This window comes from Oncorhynchus nerka, linkage group LG22 (assembly GCF_034236695.1).
Source record: "Oncorhynchus nerka isolate Pitt River linkage group LG22, Oner_Uvic_2.0, whole genome shotgun sequence".
In the NCBI taxonomy this organism is placed as follows: Eukaryota; Metazoa; Chordata; class Actinopteri; order Salmoniformes; family Salmonidae; genus Oncorhynchus; species Oncorhynchus nerka.
In genome coordinates this window covers 56,228,601-56,251,712 of record NC_088417.1, presented here as the reverse complement: position 1 = coordinate 56,251,712, position 23,112 = coordinate 56,228,601, and the positions used below count along the sequence as shown (strand labels likewise).

Here is a 23,112-nt window from a genome sequence, read left to right as displayed (position 1 = left end):
GAGAACATCTCCACCCGGCCCTCGCAGCGGTGCTGCCCGCCCACCAACCTCGCCAGGCCTAGAGGGAGAGACAGGGTAGAAACAGTCACATATACTGGAGCAAATAAACATTAAACACTAGAGACACATATCACATACCTGATCCTAAGACATGATTGAAGTATGATGCATTACATAAGACTGCCTCTGACAAGTGATACTGGGAAGGTGTGTTGATCTTTGGATACCGTGAAACCCAGAACATGTAGCTAAACCTCAACAGGTACAAGACTCACCTTCACTTGGTGGTCTAGTGGTGGGCGTTCTCTCTGTCATCCCGAAGTCATTTCCAGGTCCCACAAGCTGAAAGGCTGGAGAAGGAGGGGAAGACCGTATGAGACTTTAATCTGCTGTGTATGTTTCCCAAGGGAGTGGTCATCTACTTGAGAACAACTGTTGATACAGTCCTATCAGAACAGGCTGGAGCACTCAAAACATTGTAATGAGTTAATCAAGTGATCAGTTAATCAGATATATCAGAAGAATACTGCTCCAGAAGTGAACTTAGTGATCATCTCACTCAGAAATCAAAGGTTCACTTGTTCACCTAGTCTGCTCTACTAACCATGATTTGATGTAGACCTGAGTAACAGGAATGAAGTCTTTGTCTCTTTCATTATTTCTTTCTCTACTGTTTGTCTTATTTGTCCTTAAAGAATGGAGGTTTAGCCTGCAGGCTGCCGTGTGAAGCTAATGACCCCTGACTTCTCCACTCTATATTTCATGCCACCCAGCTACTCAACCCTGCACGTTAGAGGCTGCTGCCCTATACAGTATACATAGACATGCAATCACTGGCCACTTTAATAATGGAACACTAGTCACTTTAATTATGTTTACATACTGCTTTACTCATCTCATATGTACATACTGTTTTCTATTTTACTGTATTTAGCCAATGCCACTCCGACGTTGCTCGTCCTAATATTTATATATTTCTTAATTCCATTCTTTTACTTTTAGATTTGTGTATTGTTGTGAATTGTTAGATACTACTGCACTGTTGGAGCTAGGAACGCGAGCATTTCGCCTCACCCGTAACCTTTTGGTTACTAGTCCAACACTCTAACCACTAGGCTACCCTGCCGCCCCAATATGTATGTGTGTGATCAATACATTTGATTTAATTTGATGCCCTTTGGACTATCTGGGACGGGCGCTTGCTCCTCAGAGACCAACACTCACACAGTTAAATGCACCAGCTCAGCAGGGAAGAGGAGAGATGGATGACTGTGGGGATGGTGTCTATGGGGTGACTATGTGAGTAACTGTGAGCGAAAGCGACAGATGAGTTTTGTGTGTGTTCATTTGAGTGCGTGTGTGTGAGTGCATGTGTGTATTTGTGTGTGTGTGTGTGTGTGTGTGTGTATTTACATGACTATGTGCCTAGCTGTCTCCATCTTAACAAGCCACCACTGCAGCAGTACTGCCTGCAGCAGATCAACATATACATTTCTGATTCGCATCGGGCAACAGTTATATTGCCACAGTTCCAGTCGGTCTTACGTGTACAGATGACTCCAGCGTCTTCATGATGTCCACAGTTGTGCTGTCCCCAGCCCAGGTGGAAACAAGCCGACAGCTCCCCTTCACTGCCCGTACAGTCCACATTGTCCAGCAAGATGGGGCCCGAGCCGTAGCCGAAGTAGGCCAGGACCTTGGCAGAGATGGCAGGGCCACAGCCCAGATGCCTACACACCACCTGGGCATTGGGCAGATCCCAGTCATCGTCACACACCGTGCCCCACTGGTTGTTGTGGAACACCTCCACACGGCCCTGGCAGCTGCTGTTACCATTCACCACGCGGATGGTGGGCCGCTCTGGAGGAGGAGAAGGAGAGACAGAGGGGTATGAGGAGATGAGGAGAACATTCTTCATGGAGAGGTTCATCGAAAATGGTGGCATTGTGCCTCCCTGTTGCACAATTTAATATTTGTGAATAATCAGCCAATATTATAATAACTGAAATATGAGTTTAGAGTGCATTAGTGGGAGTTTATAATTATCACATGGGGGTGCAACATCATTACCTCTTGTTGTCATAGCAACCGTTGTCATAGCCGTAGTTGCTTCGGTGACTAATTCTGTTTGGTCGGTTACTAGAATAATAGGAGAAATGCATTAGAATCAGAATGATGAGTCAGTTTACACATATGCAAGCTGATGCCTACAGTACACAGCAGAGGGTTTTCCATCGACTGAGATGAGAGACTGGGAGGAGAGTGGGTGGGGTGACATGATTTACTTGCTCCACTACCACCATTGATTGAGTGGCGCTGCTGAGTCACAGATTTTAGACAGAGAAACCTATAGGGGAAACAGCACCATCTGTTGCTCATAGGATAGAGGTGCAGCAGTGTGGCCTGATGATATGGGTCTGATGAGGGCCTACACTGCAGCTGTTATTGCTATTGTAGTACTGCAGTACATGAAAACGGAAATGACTTCAACAATTACCTGCAGTGCTGGCAGTCTGAAAGAATCCCCTTCCCATGCCCATGGTTTCAGTGTTCACAGGAGGAACGGTAGTGGATCCTGAGCCTGCACAGATAAAACAGACATGAATAGCAGATATTAAAAATAGTGTAAAAGCAATTAGCAACATGAATTTAAGAAAGAGAGAGCGAGAGTGACAGTGAGAGAGAGAGAGAAAAAGAGACAGAGAGAATAAGAAAAAGCTTCTCACCTGAACAGATAACCCCAGCGTCCTCATGATGTCCACAGTTGTGTATCCCCCAGCCCAGGCTGTAGCACTTACTCAGCTGGTTCTCGTAGCCATTACAGTTGACGTTGTCCAGTAGAATCAGGCCTGTCCCGTAGCCAAAATAGGCGTTGGTGGTGGAGGAAACGGCATGACCACAGTATATCTGCTGGCACACCACCCCTGCGTCTCTCATACCCCAGTCGTCATCACACACCGTCCCCCAGCTGCCACGGTAGTAGACCTCCACCCGTCCCTGGCAGTAGTCCACACCACCAACTAACCGGATTGTACCATCTCCTAAAATATAGGGGAGGGGAGGGATTCATCACCATTCCATACATCTTCTCAGTCTAAGCCTGGCTTCATTCTGACATACAGTACACAATGGCATAAGATCCTTCAAACTGAATATCTCTCTGTTTCACTATTTAGCTTGGATTCCAGGCTAGATTTATTGAGATCTTGTGTGCAGATGTTGTCTTTATACAACACATTGAATAAGCACTCTCTGTTGAGCATGTGTTCATTCTTTTTCAGTTCATTTTCTGTCCCTCTGTGACAGTGTTTGTAGACGGGTTGGCTGACAACATCACAAAAATTGAAAAGTTGAAACAATACCAAAGTGTCCTCCCTGCCACTGTTTTGGTAAAAGGCTAAGGGATAGGGCTGGAGAAGTATAACCACTCTCAAATCCATAGATAGCAAAATTATAGTTTTAAGGCCCTGTGCAGGCAAAAACAGGATTTTCCTATGTTTTATATATTTAAACACTACAAGGTTGGAATAACACTGAAATTGTGAAAATGATGATAATGCCCTTCATACGCAAGCGCTGTTTGAAAAGACTGCCTGAAATTTCACGCCTGTTTTGCTGCGATGGAGTTTTGGCCTGACTGGTAACATCACCAGGCGGTAAATTAGTTAATAGACCAAAAAGACAAATAGAGTTTCAAACCTCTGTGCCAATAACAGCTAGATTTCAGTTTTTACCCTCCCCGCTCAGACGACTCTCAGACAGTCCTAGCTAAATTCTTGATTGAGAAATTGCTCTTTGCTAAGAAGCTAATTATTATTATTATTTTTTTACCATTTTAATTGAAAACATTAAGAGTAAGGTACTTAAATGTAACCCAGAAATTATTTGATATTGAGATAAAAACAGCTTCATTGGACCTTTGAACATGTTTTGAGGCTATACGGTGTTTGTTTCCATTTTGAAGTTATATTCTTCAAGAATAAAAATGGATGTAGCAACTGCAGATTGGCCCTTTATTAAACCTATTAAGTGAATAAAATAAACCCTTCTTGAATCAATTTTGTTTACTTATTTTGTGTGTGTGTTTGACTGAAATTAGAGAGAAATAAATTAAATGATCACTTACTTAACCCTGAGTTTCTCCTAGAGGGAGTGGTGGGCTCGCCCATGCCCCGTGACTCCAGCACTGATGTATCTGAGGAGAGACGAGGGGAAAAAAGGAGTGAAAAATGATGTTTTTATTAGTGAAAATAGGTTATTGTATCAGTCACCAGAGATATGTCCCTCTTAGAGATCTTAGAGATCCTTATAAATTGTAAAGACCCTACCTATAGAAAAGGAATTAGAACAGTTATAGACTAGATTTTTATATATCTCTCTATGGGCCCTACCTTTGCATGTGACAGACACGTCCTCATAGTGGTAACAGTTGTGGATGCCCCAGCCCAGACTTCCACACTGTCCCAGGTCTGTCTCCCCTCCTTTGCAGTCTACATTGTCCAGCAGGACGGGCCCTGAGCCCTGGCCATACTCTGAGATGCTGCCCACCGCCATGGCCAGACCACAGTCCAACTGCCGACACACCACGTTGGCATCTACCATGTCCCAGTCGTCATCACACACTGTACCCCATGTCCCGTTGTGCCAAACCTCCACACGCCCCTCACACCTGTTACGCCCGTTCACCAGACGCACTGGAGAGGAGAGGGAAGAGAGATCCAAAGATACACGGGCAGCGAGATACAAAATAATATTACCAGACGCACTGAAGAGGGGGAGAGCAAAATACAACATGGTCAGAGGATTCACTGAGGAATCAGCAATCGGGACAGCTGACCTCCCTGCTCTCTCCCACTCCAATGCTGATGTCATGAATGTTACTGTAAGTGTGTGATGTTGTGTCATATTATCCTGTCAGGAGGCTGGTTTCTAGATCTCATTTAAGTTAATTCAAACCTTGTCCTTTTACTCACTTTGACTACACGCTAGCCACTCTTTTTGTATTCTACATGTGCCACACAACATAGAACAAAAGTCTGTGCAAGCACATAAAAAGCCTACTGTCTGTGGGACAGTATACTGTGTGTTACTGTCTGGAAATATCACTATCATATAATGATAGTTAATAGTGACAAGAATCCGTTTAGAATAGCTTGTGTAATCCCTTCCACCTTCCAATTTAAGGAACAAAATAAGACTAAACAAGCTACGAGAGAGAGAGGGAGAGATGGAGAGAGAGAGAAAGAAAGACAGAGAGGGAGAGAGAGAGAGAGATTGAGAGAGGGAGAGAGAGAGAGAGAGAAGGAGAGTGAGAGAGAGAGGGAGAGAGAGGGAGGGAGAGAGAGAGAGGGAGAGAGTGAGAGAGAGAGGGAGAGAGAGACAGAAAGAGACAGAGACAGAGAGAGAGAGAGGGGAGATGAAGCACACACTGTAGCAGAATAAGTCATTCCGGGGGATTAGGTAAATTGAGAGCAAAGGGAAGTGACCTTGTTGTAGTGTCCCTGGGGCACTGATCTATCTCTTGCTCTCTCCTTTTCCTTCCTTTTCCCTCCCTCCTTCCCTCTCTCTCGCTTCACAAGTTACGTTTGATAGTCTTTTATTCATGAGTTGGATGTGGACATGTATTTGTTGAACATGGGTACTTCAGACAGACAGAAGGTGTGGTGGATGTGGTGAGAGTTGGCGGGAGCCCAGCAGCGCATTGCCAACCTTGAGAATGCGTTGTCTTCATGGCAGTCATCGTCGTCGTGCTATTGGCTGGAAAAGAGGGAGGAAGGAGAGAGAGAAAGAGGGAGAGACTTTGGTCAAATGATTTGTTGAAAGGAGGTTCTTGGCCCTTCATAGTTACTGTATTCTGTATCTACTATATCTATTTTCCTGTAATTCGAGATGCAGCTTGAAAACGCAGCAGGAAGCCTATTTAAACCATGTAGCTAAACCAGCTAAGAAGTCTAACATAGAAATATGTATTGAAGGTTGACACATTCCAGTTTGTGAACTTTGGGGGTTTTCGTTTTGATAATGGAAACATAAAAGTTACCAAAATAATTCCCAATGTCTCTTTTATTTTTAATAAGGTTTTATTTTGTTACAATCACTGTAGAGTTGGATGTGGAACTGGGCACTCCAGTCAGCCTCAAGTCTTCTTGGGTTTGACGCTAGAAGCTTGGCACACCTGTATTTGGAGAGTTTCTCTCATTCTTCTCTGCAGATCCTCTCAAGCTCTGTCAGGTTGGATGGGGAGCATCCCTGCACAGCTATTTTCATGTCTCTCCAGAAATGTTCGATCGGGTTCAGGTCTGGACTCTGGCTGGGACACTCAGGGACATTCAAAACTTGTCCCGAAACCACTCCTATCTTGGCTGTGTGCTTAGGGTCGTTGTCCTTTTGGAAGGTTAACCTTCGACCCAGTCTGAGGTCCTGAGTGCTCTGGAGCAAGTTTTCATTGAGGATCTATCTGTACTTTCCTCTGTTCATCTTTCCTTCGATCCTGACTAGTCTCCCATTCCCTGCCGCTGAAAAACATCTCCACAGCATGAGGCTGCCACCATCATGTGTCACCATGGTGGGGTTGGGATGTTTCCTCCAGATGTGATGCTTGACATTCAGGCCAAATAGTTCAATCTTGGTTTCATCAGACCAGAGAATCATGTTTCTCATGGTCATATTCCTTTAGGTGTCTTTTGTCAAACTCCAAGCGGGTGTCATGTGCCTTTTACAAGGGAGTGGCTTCCTTCTGGCCACTCTACCATAAAGGCCTGATTGGTGGAGTGCTGCAGAGATGGTTGTCCTTCTGGAAGGTTCTCCCATCTCCACAGAGGAACTCTAGAGCTCTGTCAGAGTGACGATCGGGTTCTTGGTCACCACCCTGACCAAGGCCCTTCTCCCCCGATTGCTCAACTTCTTTAATTTAAGAATGATGGAGGCCACTGTGTTCTTGATGACCTTCAATGCTACCAAATTATTTGGTACCCTTCCCCCAGATCTGTCCCTCAACACAATCCTGTCTCTGAGCTCTACGGACTATTCCCTTGACCTCATGTCTTGGTTTTTTCTCTGACATGCACTGTCAACTGTGGGACCTGATATATGTGTGCCTTTCCAAATCCTGTCCAATCAGTTGAATTTATCACAGGTGGACTCCAATCAAGTTGTCGAAACATCTCAAGGATGATCAATGGGAACAGGATGCACCTGAGCTCCACTTCGAGCCTCATAGCAAAGGTTCCGAATACTTATTTAAATAAGGTATTTCTGTGTTTTATTTTTTATACATTTGCTAAAATCTCTATAAACCTTTTTTTCTTCTCGCTTTGTCAATATGGGTTATTGTGTGTAGATAGATGAGGAAAAACATACATTTTTATCCATTATAGAATAAGGCTGTAATGTAACAAAAACTGGAAAAAGTCAAGGGGTCTAAATACTTTCTAAATGCACTATATGTCTTTGACTACGCATTAACCAAACATCTGATAAAAGTCAATCCAGATATAATGATTGAACACCTCTTCTCCCATCATTTAGCAACCACACAGATTCTATAGGGTAGTACTGTGTTGACAAACATCTAAGCCTCATTCACTTGGCTATATTGGTATGACTGTGAGAAATCTGGAAATACTCAGGTTCCTTTACTGGGACTTGTTGGGCTGTATGTCTGGGACCATAAAGTTTGAGGACATCAACTGTGTCTTATAGGGGAAGTATAAAGCCACTGAAACTGTGGTTTCTGGTTACCTGCCTCACAAAGAGAATAGAGGAACCTTTCTAAACATTATGCCAAAAATAGGTAAATTCACCCATTGAAGACTACCTGGCTCATTGAAACTAAAGGCCCTAAACACGTTAACAGTTATGTTATGTTCGCTATGTGGGTTAGTTATTGAAAGCGTCCTGGTATTAGAATATGGTGTTTCTTTGTTTTTGTCATATGTATTCATAAGTGACGTAAGACTGAAATCTGGGGTGGAAACAGTAACGTTACGTGCATTTCAGAAAAGATGGGTCAGTAAAACGAGAAGAGATTGACTTGGAAATATACTCACTGGATATGGCTCGTCTGCTGATTTTGGTCATATCTTTTGAAATCAGAAAATAAAGAGCAGTATGTCAGGGCACAAAGAGATGTCTTAGATACCACAGCAATCCAATGCATATTTGAAGTTTGTAAACATGTTCTATTTTTAGCAAGGGGTCCGTTCGATCCATAAAGTCCAAAGTAGTATAATCAATAACTACTCAGTCACTCCCCGACCGTATCCCTGTTCCGAACAACTAGCAGAATGTTTGTACTTCAAAGCCTAACTGGGTAACAGCTACTAGAGGCAGGCAGTCCTACAGGGACTTGTTCCTCGGTCCCAAGTACACCCAGGTACACCAGGTTCTCTAGCTCTGTAAAGGTTACATACACATGTAAATGTTCTGACTTATTCAGCTCATGACTAGGAAAATCATGACAGATCTGTCTCTTTGCAGTACATATCAAAACAAATTTCACCCACCAATTTATCTGCAAGGAGGGAGCATTCCTTGAGCTGGTGTAATGTTGGTTAATTCACCCACCCCCCAAAGCCCTTTTTGCCCCCCCCTTTCCACCCTCACCCCCCCAACCCCCTCCACACACACAGCCCAGACAACTATGGGGTTTAAAAACGATAGTCTCCCAATTCAAAATGAGCAGTGGTGAAATAGCACGCACACGTACACTCACCGATCTGCAGAATCCCACTGATGCCCACCAGTAGTAGGGAACCTAGCAGGGACAACAGCAGCCAGACAACCACTGTCCAGCCTCCACATGGTCTACGCACACAATCTGCTACGCGCTGCCCTCGCATGGCTCGCTGTCTGACTGACGCTCCAATCAGTCTGGGTGCCTGGTGGAACACACACTTACACACACAACCAATCAGTGCACTGGACTCTCTATCTCCGTCTCTGTCTCTGTCTCTCTGTCGCTCTCACACACACATTACCTACCTTCCTGCCTTTTTCTGTTTCTCTTCACTGCTGAAACAGTCCTGGACCCCTAATACTGGTACTCACTGCCCACCACTAGTCTACTGCTACTACTCATAATCAATAACCATTGTATTCCCAACGTAGTGTTGGATAGCTGTTTCTAGTGCAACCCCCTGCAGCCAAATGACTATACAGTAGTGGGGAGTTAGTATCGATGATAGTATCAGGCAAGTGAAGCTTATTGGTTGGATGTTGGAACATAAATAGTTTCCAAAAACCATGCACTGAACTGAAACCGGTGTGTGTGTGTGTGTGTGTGTGTGTGTGTGTGTGTGTGTGTGTGTGTGTGTGTGTGTGTATGTGTTCCAGTGATGGAGAGGAGAGGTGTGAGTGAGCACGCCATGCTGTGTCTCTGTGTCCACTCCAGATTGATTGGCACTAAAACAACTCCCAGTGTGCCCCAGGACCTGCTGGAGCATAAAGCCGACTGGCCCATTTCCCCAGGCCAAAATGGCTGCCTAGCTGCCTACTACACTGCCACCCCACCCCACCCCACTGGACACTGGCTGGCTGCTAAAACACTGGGCACAGAGAAACTGTTGTGACCTGTGGTGAGCATGCTGGTACAAAATGGATACCAGTGCCATGCATCACCCAGGTGGCAGTGAGTGGACATGTGCCACCGCTACCCCAACAGAGTGGCAAACATTATATTTTCTTTTCAAATTAGTCTATTCTGTACTACAGAGGGCAGTAAGTAAGGGATGCCAGTAGTTATACAGTATGTCTAGAAGGCGTAGACAGTATGGGTGCATCAAAGCTGGGACTAAGAGACTGATAAACAGCTTCTTTCTCCGGTACCCTGCCCTGAACCACCTGCTACACGAGGAAGCACAAAAAAACGTGACCAAAGAATCTGGTTTCATAGGGAGCAGCAAGAAACATTGCAAACTGCTGCTGCTGCTGCTTGATTTCTCTTGATTTTGCCAACAAACAGCTCTTGCCTGGAGGGATGTTTGTTTTTCAAAATAGGTCTGACTCCAGTAATAAACTCTTTAATTGCATACAACTATTGTCCTGAAATCACATCCTCATGCTCATATTTATCCACTGAATTCTGAAGAAAAGTTTGGTTTGTATAATTGTTTGATAAAGCGGTAAGCAATCTAAATGTGAAATATTTTTCTTTTTTTGAGGAAAATGCTTGTTTTGCCTATGTCTGATCAGACTTTTGGGTTGGTTGTTTGTCTTTGTATTGGACCAAAAGCCTCTTTGACCTTACAGAGGAATGTGTACTAGTTAGTTTGGGGACTGGGGACGGATGATGAGGGGAGAAGGAGAATATGATATTGGCCCCTGGAGATAGTGGACATTCCGAGCCCAGGGGCCAACAAAAAGACATTTCTGCTGTCTGTGGTCCCGATCGTCAGGCCTAAACGCTGCTTCCTGCAATCTGTCACTGGAACTCTCTGAAACGCTTAGGCAGCCGATGACACCACAGGGGCGCCTCTCGGCTCCTGGGAGAATAGGAGGAGAGGGGGGTAAGCAGCAGCTAGAAGGGGAGGGTGGCAAGACCAAATTCACCTGCTCATCTTCCTGTAGATATGTGTCCAGTTCAGTTGGATTCTGCCCATATGTTGTAGTATAGTGTAGCTACACTGTATATTACCATAGCAGATACTGTAATGCACTGTAAATACACTGACAGGTCAGCGAACACCCTTCAGCACCAATCAACAGCTTAACAAACCCGCTAACCTTGACCCTGTTCAACTACACTAAACTTGGCCAATGCATTTGGAGCCTCTACCCTGTGTTATTTAATTTAATTGTATTGACGGCCATATTGCATGTATGAAAGGCCATGACATTAAGTTGAAAGATGAAAGGCAGGAGGGAGGAGGTTGTGGAGAGCAGAGGCAACCAGAGGTCATTGTGCTGTCCAATTAGGAATGCGGAGCAGCCCAGCACCATGGCTGTTCCATTTGGGCACAGCGTGCTAACAAACCGCTCGAAACCCTGGGACAAATGGTTCAGTTATGAGGGATGAAAAATAATCTAGTCCCCAATGTTGTATTTTTCAATACTCCATTCATAACGGGATGTAGCGCAGATCCGCCGGGGAATAATGTTGCCTTTTGTGTCGGCTGTGCTTCCCCTCCCTCCTCTTTGCCCTGCGCCCCTGAGAAATAGCTGAAAGATCCTCTGCCCCATGAAAATACCCCTGAACGTCCGAGATAACCAGGAATATAACACTCTGACTCTCTCTCACGGTCACTCACACTAAAAGGGAGGAATTTTGAACCCTTTAAATTCAGATTCTTTGCATCGGTCGACAGGTCTATCTGCCCCTTGTCCATTTCCATGGGTAACATCATCCCCACATTGCATATTTCTTGTTCTTTGCCCATTAAGACGCAGCAAATAAGACAGAAGAGTCATATCTTCAATCAGTTATTGACAAAAAGAAAATCATTTTCATGTTAACATAGGGTTGTAGAGTTATAATTGGCTATAATTGTGATATTATTTAGTAATTTTCCAATTACAATGCCACTTTAGAAATCACTCAATTATTTATGTTCTTGTTTCATCCACTGAAATATTATTTGATTAACTACAGATTGAATATAGTTATACAAAATCACTGTGGTGAGACATTCAAAAGGCACATTTCACGCTACTTTCCAATCACTGGCTTGAAATATAATATATATTTAAACTAAGAGTTAGGATCATGTGCAATTTGAAAAATGTACCAAACATAAAGAAATTATAAGAATTTTCAAAGATACCTGGAATAAAAGTTGCTCTCTTTTCCCACAGGATAAATAAAATCAAATAAATTTCCAAAAATATCTACAAACAAATTGTCCTTCGATTTTCTGATGGCAGGTAGCTCACAGAACAGTTCCCCAACTCTCGCAGCAGAAAAACATAGGAACTTTGTGTGGAAATAGAGGGAGAAAAAAACAGTCGTCCGGCTCTACATGTACCAAGCTGTCTTTCATCTCCTTCACCTTTCCGTGATTATAAGTACCTGGCTTCAGTGACAAGTTTTACTTAAAACAATAAAGACAACAGCATTGTATGTTAATATCCTAATGCCCCGTGACTGCCTATGGTTAGAAGAAGCAGAAGAGAAAAAAAGGAAATGTTGAAAGCCAACCCTTCACATGTACATCTCCAGTTTCAGCTAGCGCTCATTCAAGGTGCGGTCTTCCTCATCTAAGGGACTGTACAGTCACAAGGGGAGAATATGGAGGAGAGGGCAGTGGCTGTGGCCGTGTGCGTGTCCATGTGTGTGTGTGCGCGTGCGTGTCTCTCACCCACAGTCACAATAGTAAAGTAACACAGTGTGAAACTGATTCAATGTTTCAGGTTCAGAGATTTGAAATAGAATTGCACCTTTAGTGTTTTTTTTATGTGAAAAAAAAAGAAACAAAAATGGACTCAAATGTGATTGCAACAGCATTCAAACATGAGACACATCTACAGGACACTGAGAGAGGTATATGTTTTTGTATAAGAGCACAAGCATGACATGATAACTGGCAGGTCTACAAAGTCGAAGTTTCCATGAGTTGTGAGTTCAGGTACGCCTCCACGCAACAGCAAACCAAGGAAAGTAAGAAGCTCGACAACAATGACAAAATCCAACAAAAGGGCTTACCATAAAAAACTTGCAAAAGGTCTAATTCGAGGCGGAAAGGAGTTGGAGCACTGAATAAAAACGGTAAAAGTCAGAGAGGAATTTTATCCATTGTTCAGGATGAGTACAGGTGAGTGATGCTTCCTTCCTCGAATAAGTCCTTTTTCATTGTAAGTCCATTTGTTGGATTTCCATGATGTGTCTTTGGTCACACGATACTTCCAGCACTCACAGAAATATACCTTACATGTTTGTATAGAATAACAACATGCAGGGAAAATAGAGCAGTATCGAGTAGACCCCCCCGGCCACAGCCACTGTGTGTTTTTTGGGGGTTCCATTTTTCTCATAATCAGAATAATTATTTTTAAGTCATAAGAGCACACCTGCTGTGAGGTCAATACAGTACTTGACCTTTTAACTGTACTCTCAATACCTCTAAACATAAAACCATTTACAGTATGCTGTATCGTAAGGAACTTTGTACCAGGATCATGAAGTCGATATCAGTGACAATATTATATTAATTTGAAGAACTGAGGTATTGAAAGGGTGGCCTGTTACAATAAATCACAAAACAATGCAACCAAATGTAGCTCTTGTCTCTGCTACTGGTCCGGTGCATTGTTACAAGAACAGGAAGGTTGAAAAGATTATGGTAGCAGTAACCCTACAATCATACATTACAAGCCGAAACAGGAGGCCTCCATCCTCCAATTGCATATTTCTCACACAAGAAAAAGCCCTGGGCCCCCCATCCCTCGGCTGAATTGAATTGAGCCTCAGCAGAGAAACGTGGCTAGCTGCTCCGGCTCATTGTTAAGGTTCTCAAGTGCCAATTCAGGGCGCCTTCCTATGTTGTCATCGGATGAGTCAAAATACAGGAATTTTGTTTCACAAGGCTAATCCTGTATAGTCTGAACCTCCAGGATTGGAGCCCAAGCCTGGATCACAAATTCTCTAACTGAGATATTAGCTGTTAGTTGGATCATTTCGTAACCTGCTTGTGAGAGAAAAGGAAAAGCTAGCAAAAGCTAAAGCAACATGGTGCCATTATAAACACCACTACCCTCCTTGATCACTACTTCTCTTATTGCCACCACTGACTGCAATATAAACAAATGCTACATACGACAACTACCACTGATAATCTATTCATATAACATACATTCACCCCATTATTGGAGCCCTTGATAAAGATGAGCATAAAAGACTGTAAAAAAAATTAATTATACAAATACTGAGCTATATCGTATGCTCAAAAAACTGTTTTATACTAATACAGTTGCTCAGAAAAGGATTCATATTTTATTCTCTCAGAAAGAGGTGTCAAAATGATTGCGTACCCTCGCCTTGCTAGGGTGACAGCACCAAGTTTTTTTCTATATATATAATGTTTTTGAGATCGGAGAATGTATTGGAAGGGATCTTAGACCATTCTTCCATGCATAATCTTTCCAAATCATTGATATCTTTTGGTCTGCGCTTACGGACTGCCCTCTTCAATTCAAACCACTGATTTGTGGTCAGTCCGGAGACTGAGACTGCCATTGTAAAATGTTTATTTTGTGGTCAAATAACTATTTCTTTGTGGATTCTGACGTGTGCTTAGGGTCATTGTCTTTCTGGAAGATCCACTCGCAGCTAAGTTTCAGCCTCCTGGCAGAGGCAACCAGGTTTTGGTCTCAAATGTCCTGGTACTTGGTAGAGTTGATGATGCTGTTGACCTTAACAAGGGCCCCAGGATCAGTGGAAGCAAAATAGCCCCATAACATCACAGATACACCACCATATTTTGCAGTAGGTCTGAGGTCATTTTCTGCATATGCATCCTTCTTTCGACATGAACCCTCCACTGGTTTGCATGGTCAAAGGCCTCTATTTTTGACTCATCTGGTAAATAGCACCCAGTTCAAAACCAAGTGCCAATGCCGTTTAACTCCAGGAGTTTACACTTGTTGATTGGTCTCAATAAAGCCTTTTTTCTGGCAACCCTTCCAAAGAGCCTATTGGCATGGAGGTGGTATCTAATTGTAGATTTGGAGACATTGTGACCCTAAGATGCAAACAAATTCTGTAATTCTCCAACTGTGGCCCTTGCGTCCTGAACCATCCTGCTCACTGTGCGTCGGGACAAGATACACAGGCATCCTGTTCCAGTGGTTTTAAACGTCTTAATTATTGCCCTAATGGAGGTAAGTGGTATATTTATTTGTTGCTCTTTTTTTTACTCATTGTTGGATTCATGAAGGTCAACAACCATTCGTCTCTTTTAGTTTAAGTTCTTTGCCTTTCCCATGGTGATGGATGACAAATGGTTTTTACATGTGTGTTACCTCATTTTTAAACCTCAGTGAGACAGGAAGCCATGGAAGGCCACAATACAGTTCCTGAAAGTAACTGCCCAGTGATAATCTAACTTTTAAAAGTTCATATTCTGTTAACTCATTCCCAAATAAGTTGTTGTCTCATCCTATACTTGTATACTCTACCATCCAGGACCTCTATACCATAAATTGTCAAAGACTCCAGCTACCCAAGCCCTAGAGTGTTCTCTCTGCTTCTGCACGGCAAGCGGTACCAGCGCACCAAGTCTGGAACCAACAGGACCCTGAACAGCTAATCCAATGGCTACATGGACTACCTGCATTGACCCTAACTCTCTGGCACATTGGACTCTTCCCACTCACTCACACATACTTAAACTGACACCCCAACACACAAATAACATTTTATTTGATTCCATTTGATCGATTTGTGGGCAAAGCATAAATTGGAGGAAAAAACACTTCAAAAACTTCACCTCAACTTCACTAGTATCTCAAACAGACCATTTTATGCTTGCTATTTACTCAAAGAACATGATGTCATCTCCCTGAGGAGGATCAGCTGGCCAATCAGTGTGGTCTAGAGGAGGATGAGCTGGCCAATCAGTGTGGTCTAGAGGAGGATGAGCTGGCCAATCAGTGTGGTCTAGAGAAGGATGAGCTGGTTAATAAGCTAAAAAAAAATGATGACTGGTACAGTATATGTCCACACCATTCTGTTGTTGGAGTACACCCACACCATTCCAACATAGAAAAGCTGCTTTTTAACATACTTAATTACCATTGCTTGGAAGGAAAACTATTTACGTGACTAATTTCAGGAAACTAGGCGTATGTTGTGCCTCACTTCTTCAAAGGAGAGCCATTTGAACATACATTTTTTTTTTTTATCGAAATGCATTTTTGTGGCAGAAATGCCTTCTGGAACATGTGAAGTTTCATGTGCCTTAATAACAAACTTGTATACCATCTGTAAATATCAATAAAATTGTTAAATTACGAGCCTAGTTGGTTTAGCCACAGAAAAAGACAGCAACATTCCAGCTAGCTATGATTGACTGAAATAATGAATGGGCTGGACATGCCGAGAGATGGGTTTGGATTGGTCTGCCATGTAGCACGCTTTTGTCTATTTGAGCAGTTCAGTATGTGTAGATAATCCTTTCTAACACAGCTTTATTTGAAATATATCATGTAGTAGAACTGCAAAAGTGTTGCTCTCCACTTTCTGGAGGACAGAGTGTTGAAATTAGTGGAATTAGAGTATGATAGCTAAGGGGATGGAGAAAACACCTGTCTCCGGATTACATCTTCAAAGTAAGGGCAACCATAGGATCCATGACAGAGCAGGAGAAGCATCCATCCATGTATACGCGTAAGATAGTCTAGGTAGCTGCATTTTCAGATATTACACGTTTCTATTTTTGTCAGAAAGTCATTTTCATTTCAAGTTTAAGTGTACTGTTAGCTAGCTAGCTAACGTTACGTGTAGGATCTGTGTAGTAATATTATTTGTATCTCAGAGCCATTTGCTTTGCTAGTTATAGCCTAATGTTAGCTAGCTAACATTGAACCTGGTTGGTTAGCTACCTACAGATTCATGCAGGGAAGTATAAAGTCATAAATTGGGATTATGGTTCATTGTTTAGCTAGCTAGCTAAACTAGATGTCTTAACAAGAGACTCCACTATGCAAGTAACCATTTCAATAGAATGTGCATGATGTCACTGTGACAACTGTTGATAGACGTAGCTGGTAAACATGCTAGGGCTATCTGCTCCGAGTTCAGAGCACTCTCATCTGAGTGTGACAGAGCACAGAATAACTGACAAATTTACAAATGTTCAACACCTGTTGAATATGGCCGGTGTCAGTAAACGTTGGCAAAAAAGCGCAATCAAATTGTTGCCAGCAGCACAGTTGCAGTGACTCTGGATAATATAAAAACAGCCTAGCCAGCTCTGCTAGGGCGAGTGAAATGGTTAGAGTGAGCTGTTCTCTCATTTGTGTCTGGAAGTAGCTGGCAAGCTAGCCAACGTTAGCCAGTTAGCTTGGGTGCTTGACTGCTGTCGTTAGGACAGAACGCTCGGATCAACCCAATTCCTCGGCCTCACATGCGAATCCTTAAAGAGAGGGGTGGGGCTAAAGCTTAAGAGGGTGTGAACGATGCTGAATGGGTGTAGACAAAGAAGAGCTCTCCAGTAGGTGTACCAAAACATTCAGGCCATTCATCCATTTTCTCAAAAGTGAGGTTACAAGTTTATCAATTTTCAAAGCAGAATTTCTTTCCCATTGTTCCTTAACTGTAGTCTATAATATACCAATTTCTAGCTTTGAGCTTTCTACTTTTATCTAATGTAAAAAACACGAAAAACACAGGGATGTCACTAGCTTACCCCAAATTCTCCTGTAGTAAGTAGTGCAAGGGCATTCTGTAGTGTTGACAACGTAATGTAAGAACACAGCCCAAGTGGCCAGGTCCTCTCTCTCTCTCTCTCTCTCTCTCTCTCTCTCTCTCGCTCTTGCTCTCTCTCAACAGCTCAGGACTGCCTGCCAGGAAGGTTATGTAAAAAATGAGAGAAAAAAAGATAGAACAAACAAAAGCCACAACGAATCAGAAACGCTCTTGATTGTGTGCCGCCGCAGAAATGTGCAAGATGATACAACGTCCAGAATAGGAAGGCACACACAGTGAGAAAGCCTGTGATTGTCTGATTAGGAAAATATACAGTTTAATTAAAGAGAACCACTCAACATTCAACTAATGGAAAACATATATATCAGTTGTGGGGGAAATAATCTCCAATCAAACTAGCACTGTTCCCCATTCACTAGTCATACTGCCACAGGACAAAATCTGGAAAGCCTGATCTTGAATATTATTGTATGTGCACAGATAATGTAGAATCAACCTCCATTCAGATTTTCAATCCAACAAATCTCTTGATTGATAGAATTGTTATATGAAAAGTGGTGGAGAAGCATAATGTATACTTTCTAGATATCTCAATGTTCTAGTTGGAATGAAAACATTGTTTGTTCTTTGTTACCAAAAGGTGCTATGTGTTGTTTTCTATAAAAAAAAGACACTGATCTAACCCTCTCACAGCTATCAAATGCACATCAATGTCCATCTCCAAAATGCCTTGGTATTCTCCTGATTTCATGATGCCATGCACACGTTAAAGGCACCCAGTGCCAGAGGCAGGAAAGCAACCCCAAAACACCACTGAACATCCTCCACGTTTGACTGTAGGGAAGGTGTTCTTTTCATTGAAGGCGTCATTTTGTAGCTATCACACGTATCATATACAGTACAGCAATAAACCATTCAACCAATCATGCCAGTCCTTCCTCAATCTCAGGCCTCTTGTGTCAGATCAAAAGGGATGCTTACATCACACCAGAACAGGTTATTCCTAAAGCAAGCTTCAGTTGGCATGAATGCTGTGGAATTTGGCTGAGATCAAAATCAATCATCTTATTTCTGAAACCTCACAACCATCACCATTCATGCCAAACCTTACCCCATTTCAAGCCTTTTGTGTTTCATCGAAAGATGTATTTACAGTCGTGGCCAAAAATATTGGCACCTTTGCACTTTTTAGTAACGAAAAATAAGTTGAAATTTACCAAAGTATTTGTTCTCCACAATTCTTTATTTCACTGTTAAAGTTACAGAGGCTTTGTTTTTGATTCAGAACTTAATATATCAATTTAAAAAAGAAAATAAACAAGAAATGGCATCGACAACCTTATTGACACCCTAGACTTAATATTTGGTAACAGCCTAACAGCCTACAGCCTATGGTCAAAATAACTGCAATCAAGCACTTCCTATAGCCATCGATGAGCTTCCTGCACCTCTGTACTGGCAGTTTGGCCCACTCCTCTTATGCAAATTGCTCCAGTTCTCCCAGATTTTAAGGGTGCCTTCTCCCAACTGCTGTTTTTAGATCTCTCCATAAGTTTTTAATTGAATTTAGATCTGGGTGCTTTTTGAAGTGTGTTTGGAGTCATTACCCTGCTGGAAGATCAATTACCTTTCGACGGAGATCCAGCTTTCTGACACTTGATCTGATATTGCGCTCCAAAATGCCTTGGTATTCTCCTGATTTCATGATGCCATGCACACGTTAAAGGCACCCAGTGCCAGAGGCAGGAAAGCAACCCCAAAACACCACTGAACATCCTCCACGTTTGACTGTAGGGAAGGTGTTCTTTTCATTGAAGGCGTCATTTTGTTTTCTGTAAATGATGGTGATGGTGTGCTTTACCAAAAAGTTATCATTTGGTCTCATCTGTCCACAGGACATTCTTCCAGAAGGATTTTGTTCAGGTGTGTTTTGGCAAATTGCAGTCGGGCTTTCTTATATGTGTCTCTCTCAGCAGTGGGGTCCTCCTGGGTCTCCTACCATATAACTCCCTTTCATTGAGTTGGCGACGGATGGTGCGAGTTGAAATTGTCGTACCTTGTGACTGAAGGTCAGCTTGAATCTGTGTGGCACTTGCTTTTTCCACCATTTGAAAAAAAATCCTTCGCTGCAATCTTCCATCAGGTTTTCTCTTGCAGCCACGTCCAGGGAGGTTGGCTACAGTGACTTGAGCCTTAAACTTCCTGATAACATTACGTACGGTGGAAACAGGAACATCAAGGACTATGGAGATGGACTTGTAGCCTTGAGGAGCCTTGGCTACAATCTTGTGTCTGACCTCCTTGGATAATTCTCTGGTTTTCTTTATTTTCTCTATGATCTTTGCAGTATACACAGCGACACAAAACAGGAGAATGAGTCCTTTTCTCTATTCAAACTGGTTGAATGAGTGATTTCTATATTGCAGGCACCTGCAACTCACCACAGGTGAGTTCAATTCCAAAGTAAAGGAGAAGCATCGGCTTGAGATCAAATTATTTTTAATACTTCTAAAAGGTGCCAATAATATTGTCCGGGCCATTTTAGGATTTCTTTGTGGAATAAGCTAAGATTTAATAAATTATTAAGATTTTTTTGGTTTTGTTCAACTGCAAACCAAAGACATACATATGTGGATACCAAAATATTTTTACATTTCAACAGTTTTCTGGAAGAAATAGTGTGTTATTTGAAAAAAGTAAATTGTATGGAATTTGACTGCAATCAAAACCCGTTATTATATTTCAATTGTTCTAATCCTTACGCAACTGCTGTATCTTATGCATGCCAACACCTACAGATGCCCAATCTTGGCCCATCTCAGTCCTATTGTGTCTGATCAAAAGGTCGCTTACTTTATATCTATTTTTTGTTGTTGCTCCTTTGCACCCCAGTATCTCTACTTGCACATTCATCATCTGCACATCTATCGCTCCAGTGTTTAATTGCTAAATTGTAATTATTTCGCCACTATGGCCTATTTATTGCCTTACCTCCCTAATCTAACTACATTGCAAGATCCTCCCTAATCTAACTACATTAACTACATTTGCACACACTGTATATAGACTTTTCTATTGTGTTATTGACTGTATGTTTGTTTATCCCATGTGTAACTCTGTATTGTTTGTGTCGCAGTGCTTTGCTCCATCTATGCCAGGTCACAGTTGTAAATGAGAACTTGTTCTCAACTAGCCTACCTGGTTAAATAAAGGTGAAATTAAATAAAAAATTAAATAAATAAACATACCTTTCTCTCTCTAAAATATGTTTTAGCTGAAGTCAACACCCATTTTCTTATCTGAAATATTCCCCTCTCAGGCCTATTGTGTCTGGTGTGCTTTTAAGCCTTATTGCATTACATTCAAAGACATTGTTAATGTCCTTGTTAGATATAGAATCGCACCTCGGCAGCAGCCAGCAGTAAGAATGACTGTTGCAAAGACAATTCATCGCTATCTCCCTCATCCCTCTTTCCCTCTCTTCAAACTACTAGCTGTGACAGCCCAGCATGTGTCTCAGGGTTCGCATGTCGCCAGACGGTGAACGCCATTCATGCAGGTATCTCTCAGATTCCCGGCTGGCGCTGGTGCAGGAGTCCCACAACAATGATGGCTGAGATGGTTACTAATGATTAAGAAGGTATTAACTTAGCCTCATTTCAATTGCAATCTATGGGATTGAATGACCAGAATCCTACAGTGTTATCTCTTCATCTAACATTTGACATTTTGACACAAGTTCTTGTCGAACTTGTGTCAACTTGAAAGCAAAAAGCTAAAACAGTGTTACTGTAGCTAGCCTCATCTGAACCTTCAGAAAGAACAACGTCCGATGTCTGTCTCTGTATAATGGATGGGTTAATAAAGATGTATCGTAGTATTGAATCTCACTGTCTTATCTGCTTCAACAAGGTTACTCACACCAAGTGTGGTAACATTTTACAATATGACCCATCGGAAATAGGGGGGCAATCCCTAGAGAACTGATCTCTTTATATCATATTGCTCTAGAGACATTATGACTAGGGCCCTGTGTTTTGGGCTATCATGTCACATGACCTAGATTTTAACCGCAATTTCTGTTCCAGAAATTAGAATTACACCAAAAAGGAAACCAATTGTCTGAGGAAGGGAGAGTTTGTTAAAAAAGCTTAAAATAAAGGTAAAAATCCAGGTTATGTGACATGATTGCCAAAATCAATGTAGACAATCCCTACACAATAAGGAACAGTCCCTACAGAATTGAACAGTAAGAAACCCTGCTCAACTAAATTACTATATATTTCAACAAAATTGCCATACTACATTATACAATTCTGTTACTAAAGTCATTACAGCATTACTACACAGGGATAAGAGAAGCCTACTGTACAGAAAAGTATGTTATCCAAAGAGAGCTCACACTGGTCTCCAACTAAACGTTTGTAACTGTGGTTACTGTGGTGAACGTTTGTAAACGTTTGTAACTGTGGTGATAGAATAGTCTTTATCTACCTATGCCATGACTATTTCAATGTTAATACTTTAGTAGAATCCTGAGGAGAGAGTCCAATATAAATCGGACTGCTTTTTCACATACTGTATACACTATCTACAGCTTCATGGTCTTGTACTGTACATGGTACAAAACGTCTCCTATATGCTATTATTTATCGACAGGAGACCAGCACAGTGAACAATGATGATCCCCATGAGATGATCCTCTGCTGCTGATAAGTCTTCAAAAAGAACAGCCAGTAATGTTAGAGACAGTACCACTTGTCCACAGAGACACCTTTACTTAACTTCTGATGGCTCTAAGACAATAGTGACACTACCGCCCACCTCTCTGGGTGTGAGACATACCAGTACCCACAAAACAATTAGAGAGAAAGAGATGGATAACACCCATGACATAGTTTTACATAACACTGGACAATCTTAAGGGAGGCTATTACATCCTGTGTTATGTCATTGTGTCACAGAGGGAAATTGGTTATGGTTCTATGGGTTCTCTGTACCATTGCTCTAAATGGTATGCAGCACCAAGTTCTTCCACACCGATCTCGACAAACCATTTCTGTATGGACCTCACTTTGTGCATGGTGGCATTGGCATCCACGTTCAAAGCCACTGCCACATGAATCTTTTGAGTTGTGGTGGTTAAAATATCACTGCTAAAATCTGTTAAGTGGTTTTTGCTTTGCAGGTAGTTCAATACAGTAGGTAATACAGATCATGCGGACTGGGATATGTTCTGGGATGCCTCTGAGAATAACATTGAAGAATACACGGACACCGCGACTGAGTTCATCAGGAAGTGTATAGGGGATGTTGTTCCCACTGTGATTATTAAAACCTACCCAAACCAAAAACCGTGGATGATGCTTTTTATATAGCTTTCAAGGAGCGGGCGTAACGCCCGGGGTGTAGTGGAAGAAGAAGTCAGGCGCAGGAAGCAGAGAGTTCAGGGTAGCGCTACTTTTTATGCACCACAACGGTGAAACGATGCCAACCCAAACAAATGCCCCAAACACGGGGAACTTAAACAGTCCAGCAAAATACAAACACACGGACAACCGTGACCTACAGCCGTGTACACACGTCCACTGAAATAATCCCGCACAACCAGCAGGCTGGTAAATAAAGCCCAACCAATTAGCCTAAACTAAACACATGTGCAACTAATGAACAGAAAAGGGGGAAAAGTGATCAGTGTCAGCTAGTAGGCCGGTGACGACGACCGCTGAGCGCCACCCGAACAGGAAGGGGAG

General features: G+C 42.4%; 1 protein-coding gene across 2 annotated transcripts in view; it reads right to left on the bottom strand.

The window, feature by feature from the left end:
- The window catches only part of LOC115105392 (scavenger receptor cysteine-rich domain-containing group B protein-like), a 13,413-nt gene extending 1,211 nt beyond the window's left edge, over positions 1-12,202 (bottom strand). Inside the window, exons 1-12 of one of the 2 annotated variants that reach the window (XM_029627383.2) lie at positions 11,760-12,202; positions 8,708-8,894; positions 8,049-8,081; positions 5,710-5,757; positions 4,392-4,694; positions 4,127-4,195; positions 2,727-3,041; positions 2,498-2,581; positions 2,071-2,139; positions 1,546-1,860; positions 276-350; positions 1-58 (exon numbers count right to left, since the gene is read on the bottom strand). The exon at positions 1-58 is cut by the window's left edge and continues 1,211 nt beyond it. In XM_029627383.2, the coding sequence (XP_029483243.1) occupies positions 1-58; positions 276-350; positions 1,546-1,860; positions 2,071-2,139; positions 2,498-2,581; positions 2,727-3,041; positions 4,127-4,195; positions 4,392-4,694; positions 5,710-5,757; positions 8,049-8,081; positions 8,708-8,840 (1,502 nt within the window). In that variant the 5' untranslated portion in view covers positions 8,841-8,894; positions 11,760-12,202. The remainder of the gene's footprint in view (positions 59-275; positions 351-1,545; positions 1,861-2,070; positions 2,140-2,497; positions 2,582-2,726; positions 3,042-4,126; positions 4,196-4,391; positions 4,695-5,709; positions 5,758-8,048; positions 8,082-8,707; positions 8,895-11,759) is intronic. The other variant, XM_029627384.2, reaches the window with a different exon arrangement.
- Between the last annotated feature and the right edge of the window lie 10,910 nt (positions 12,203-23,112).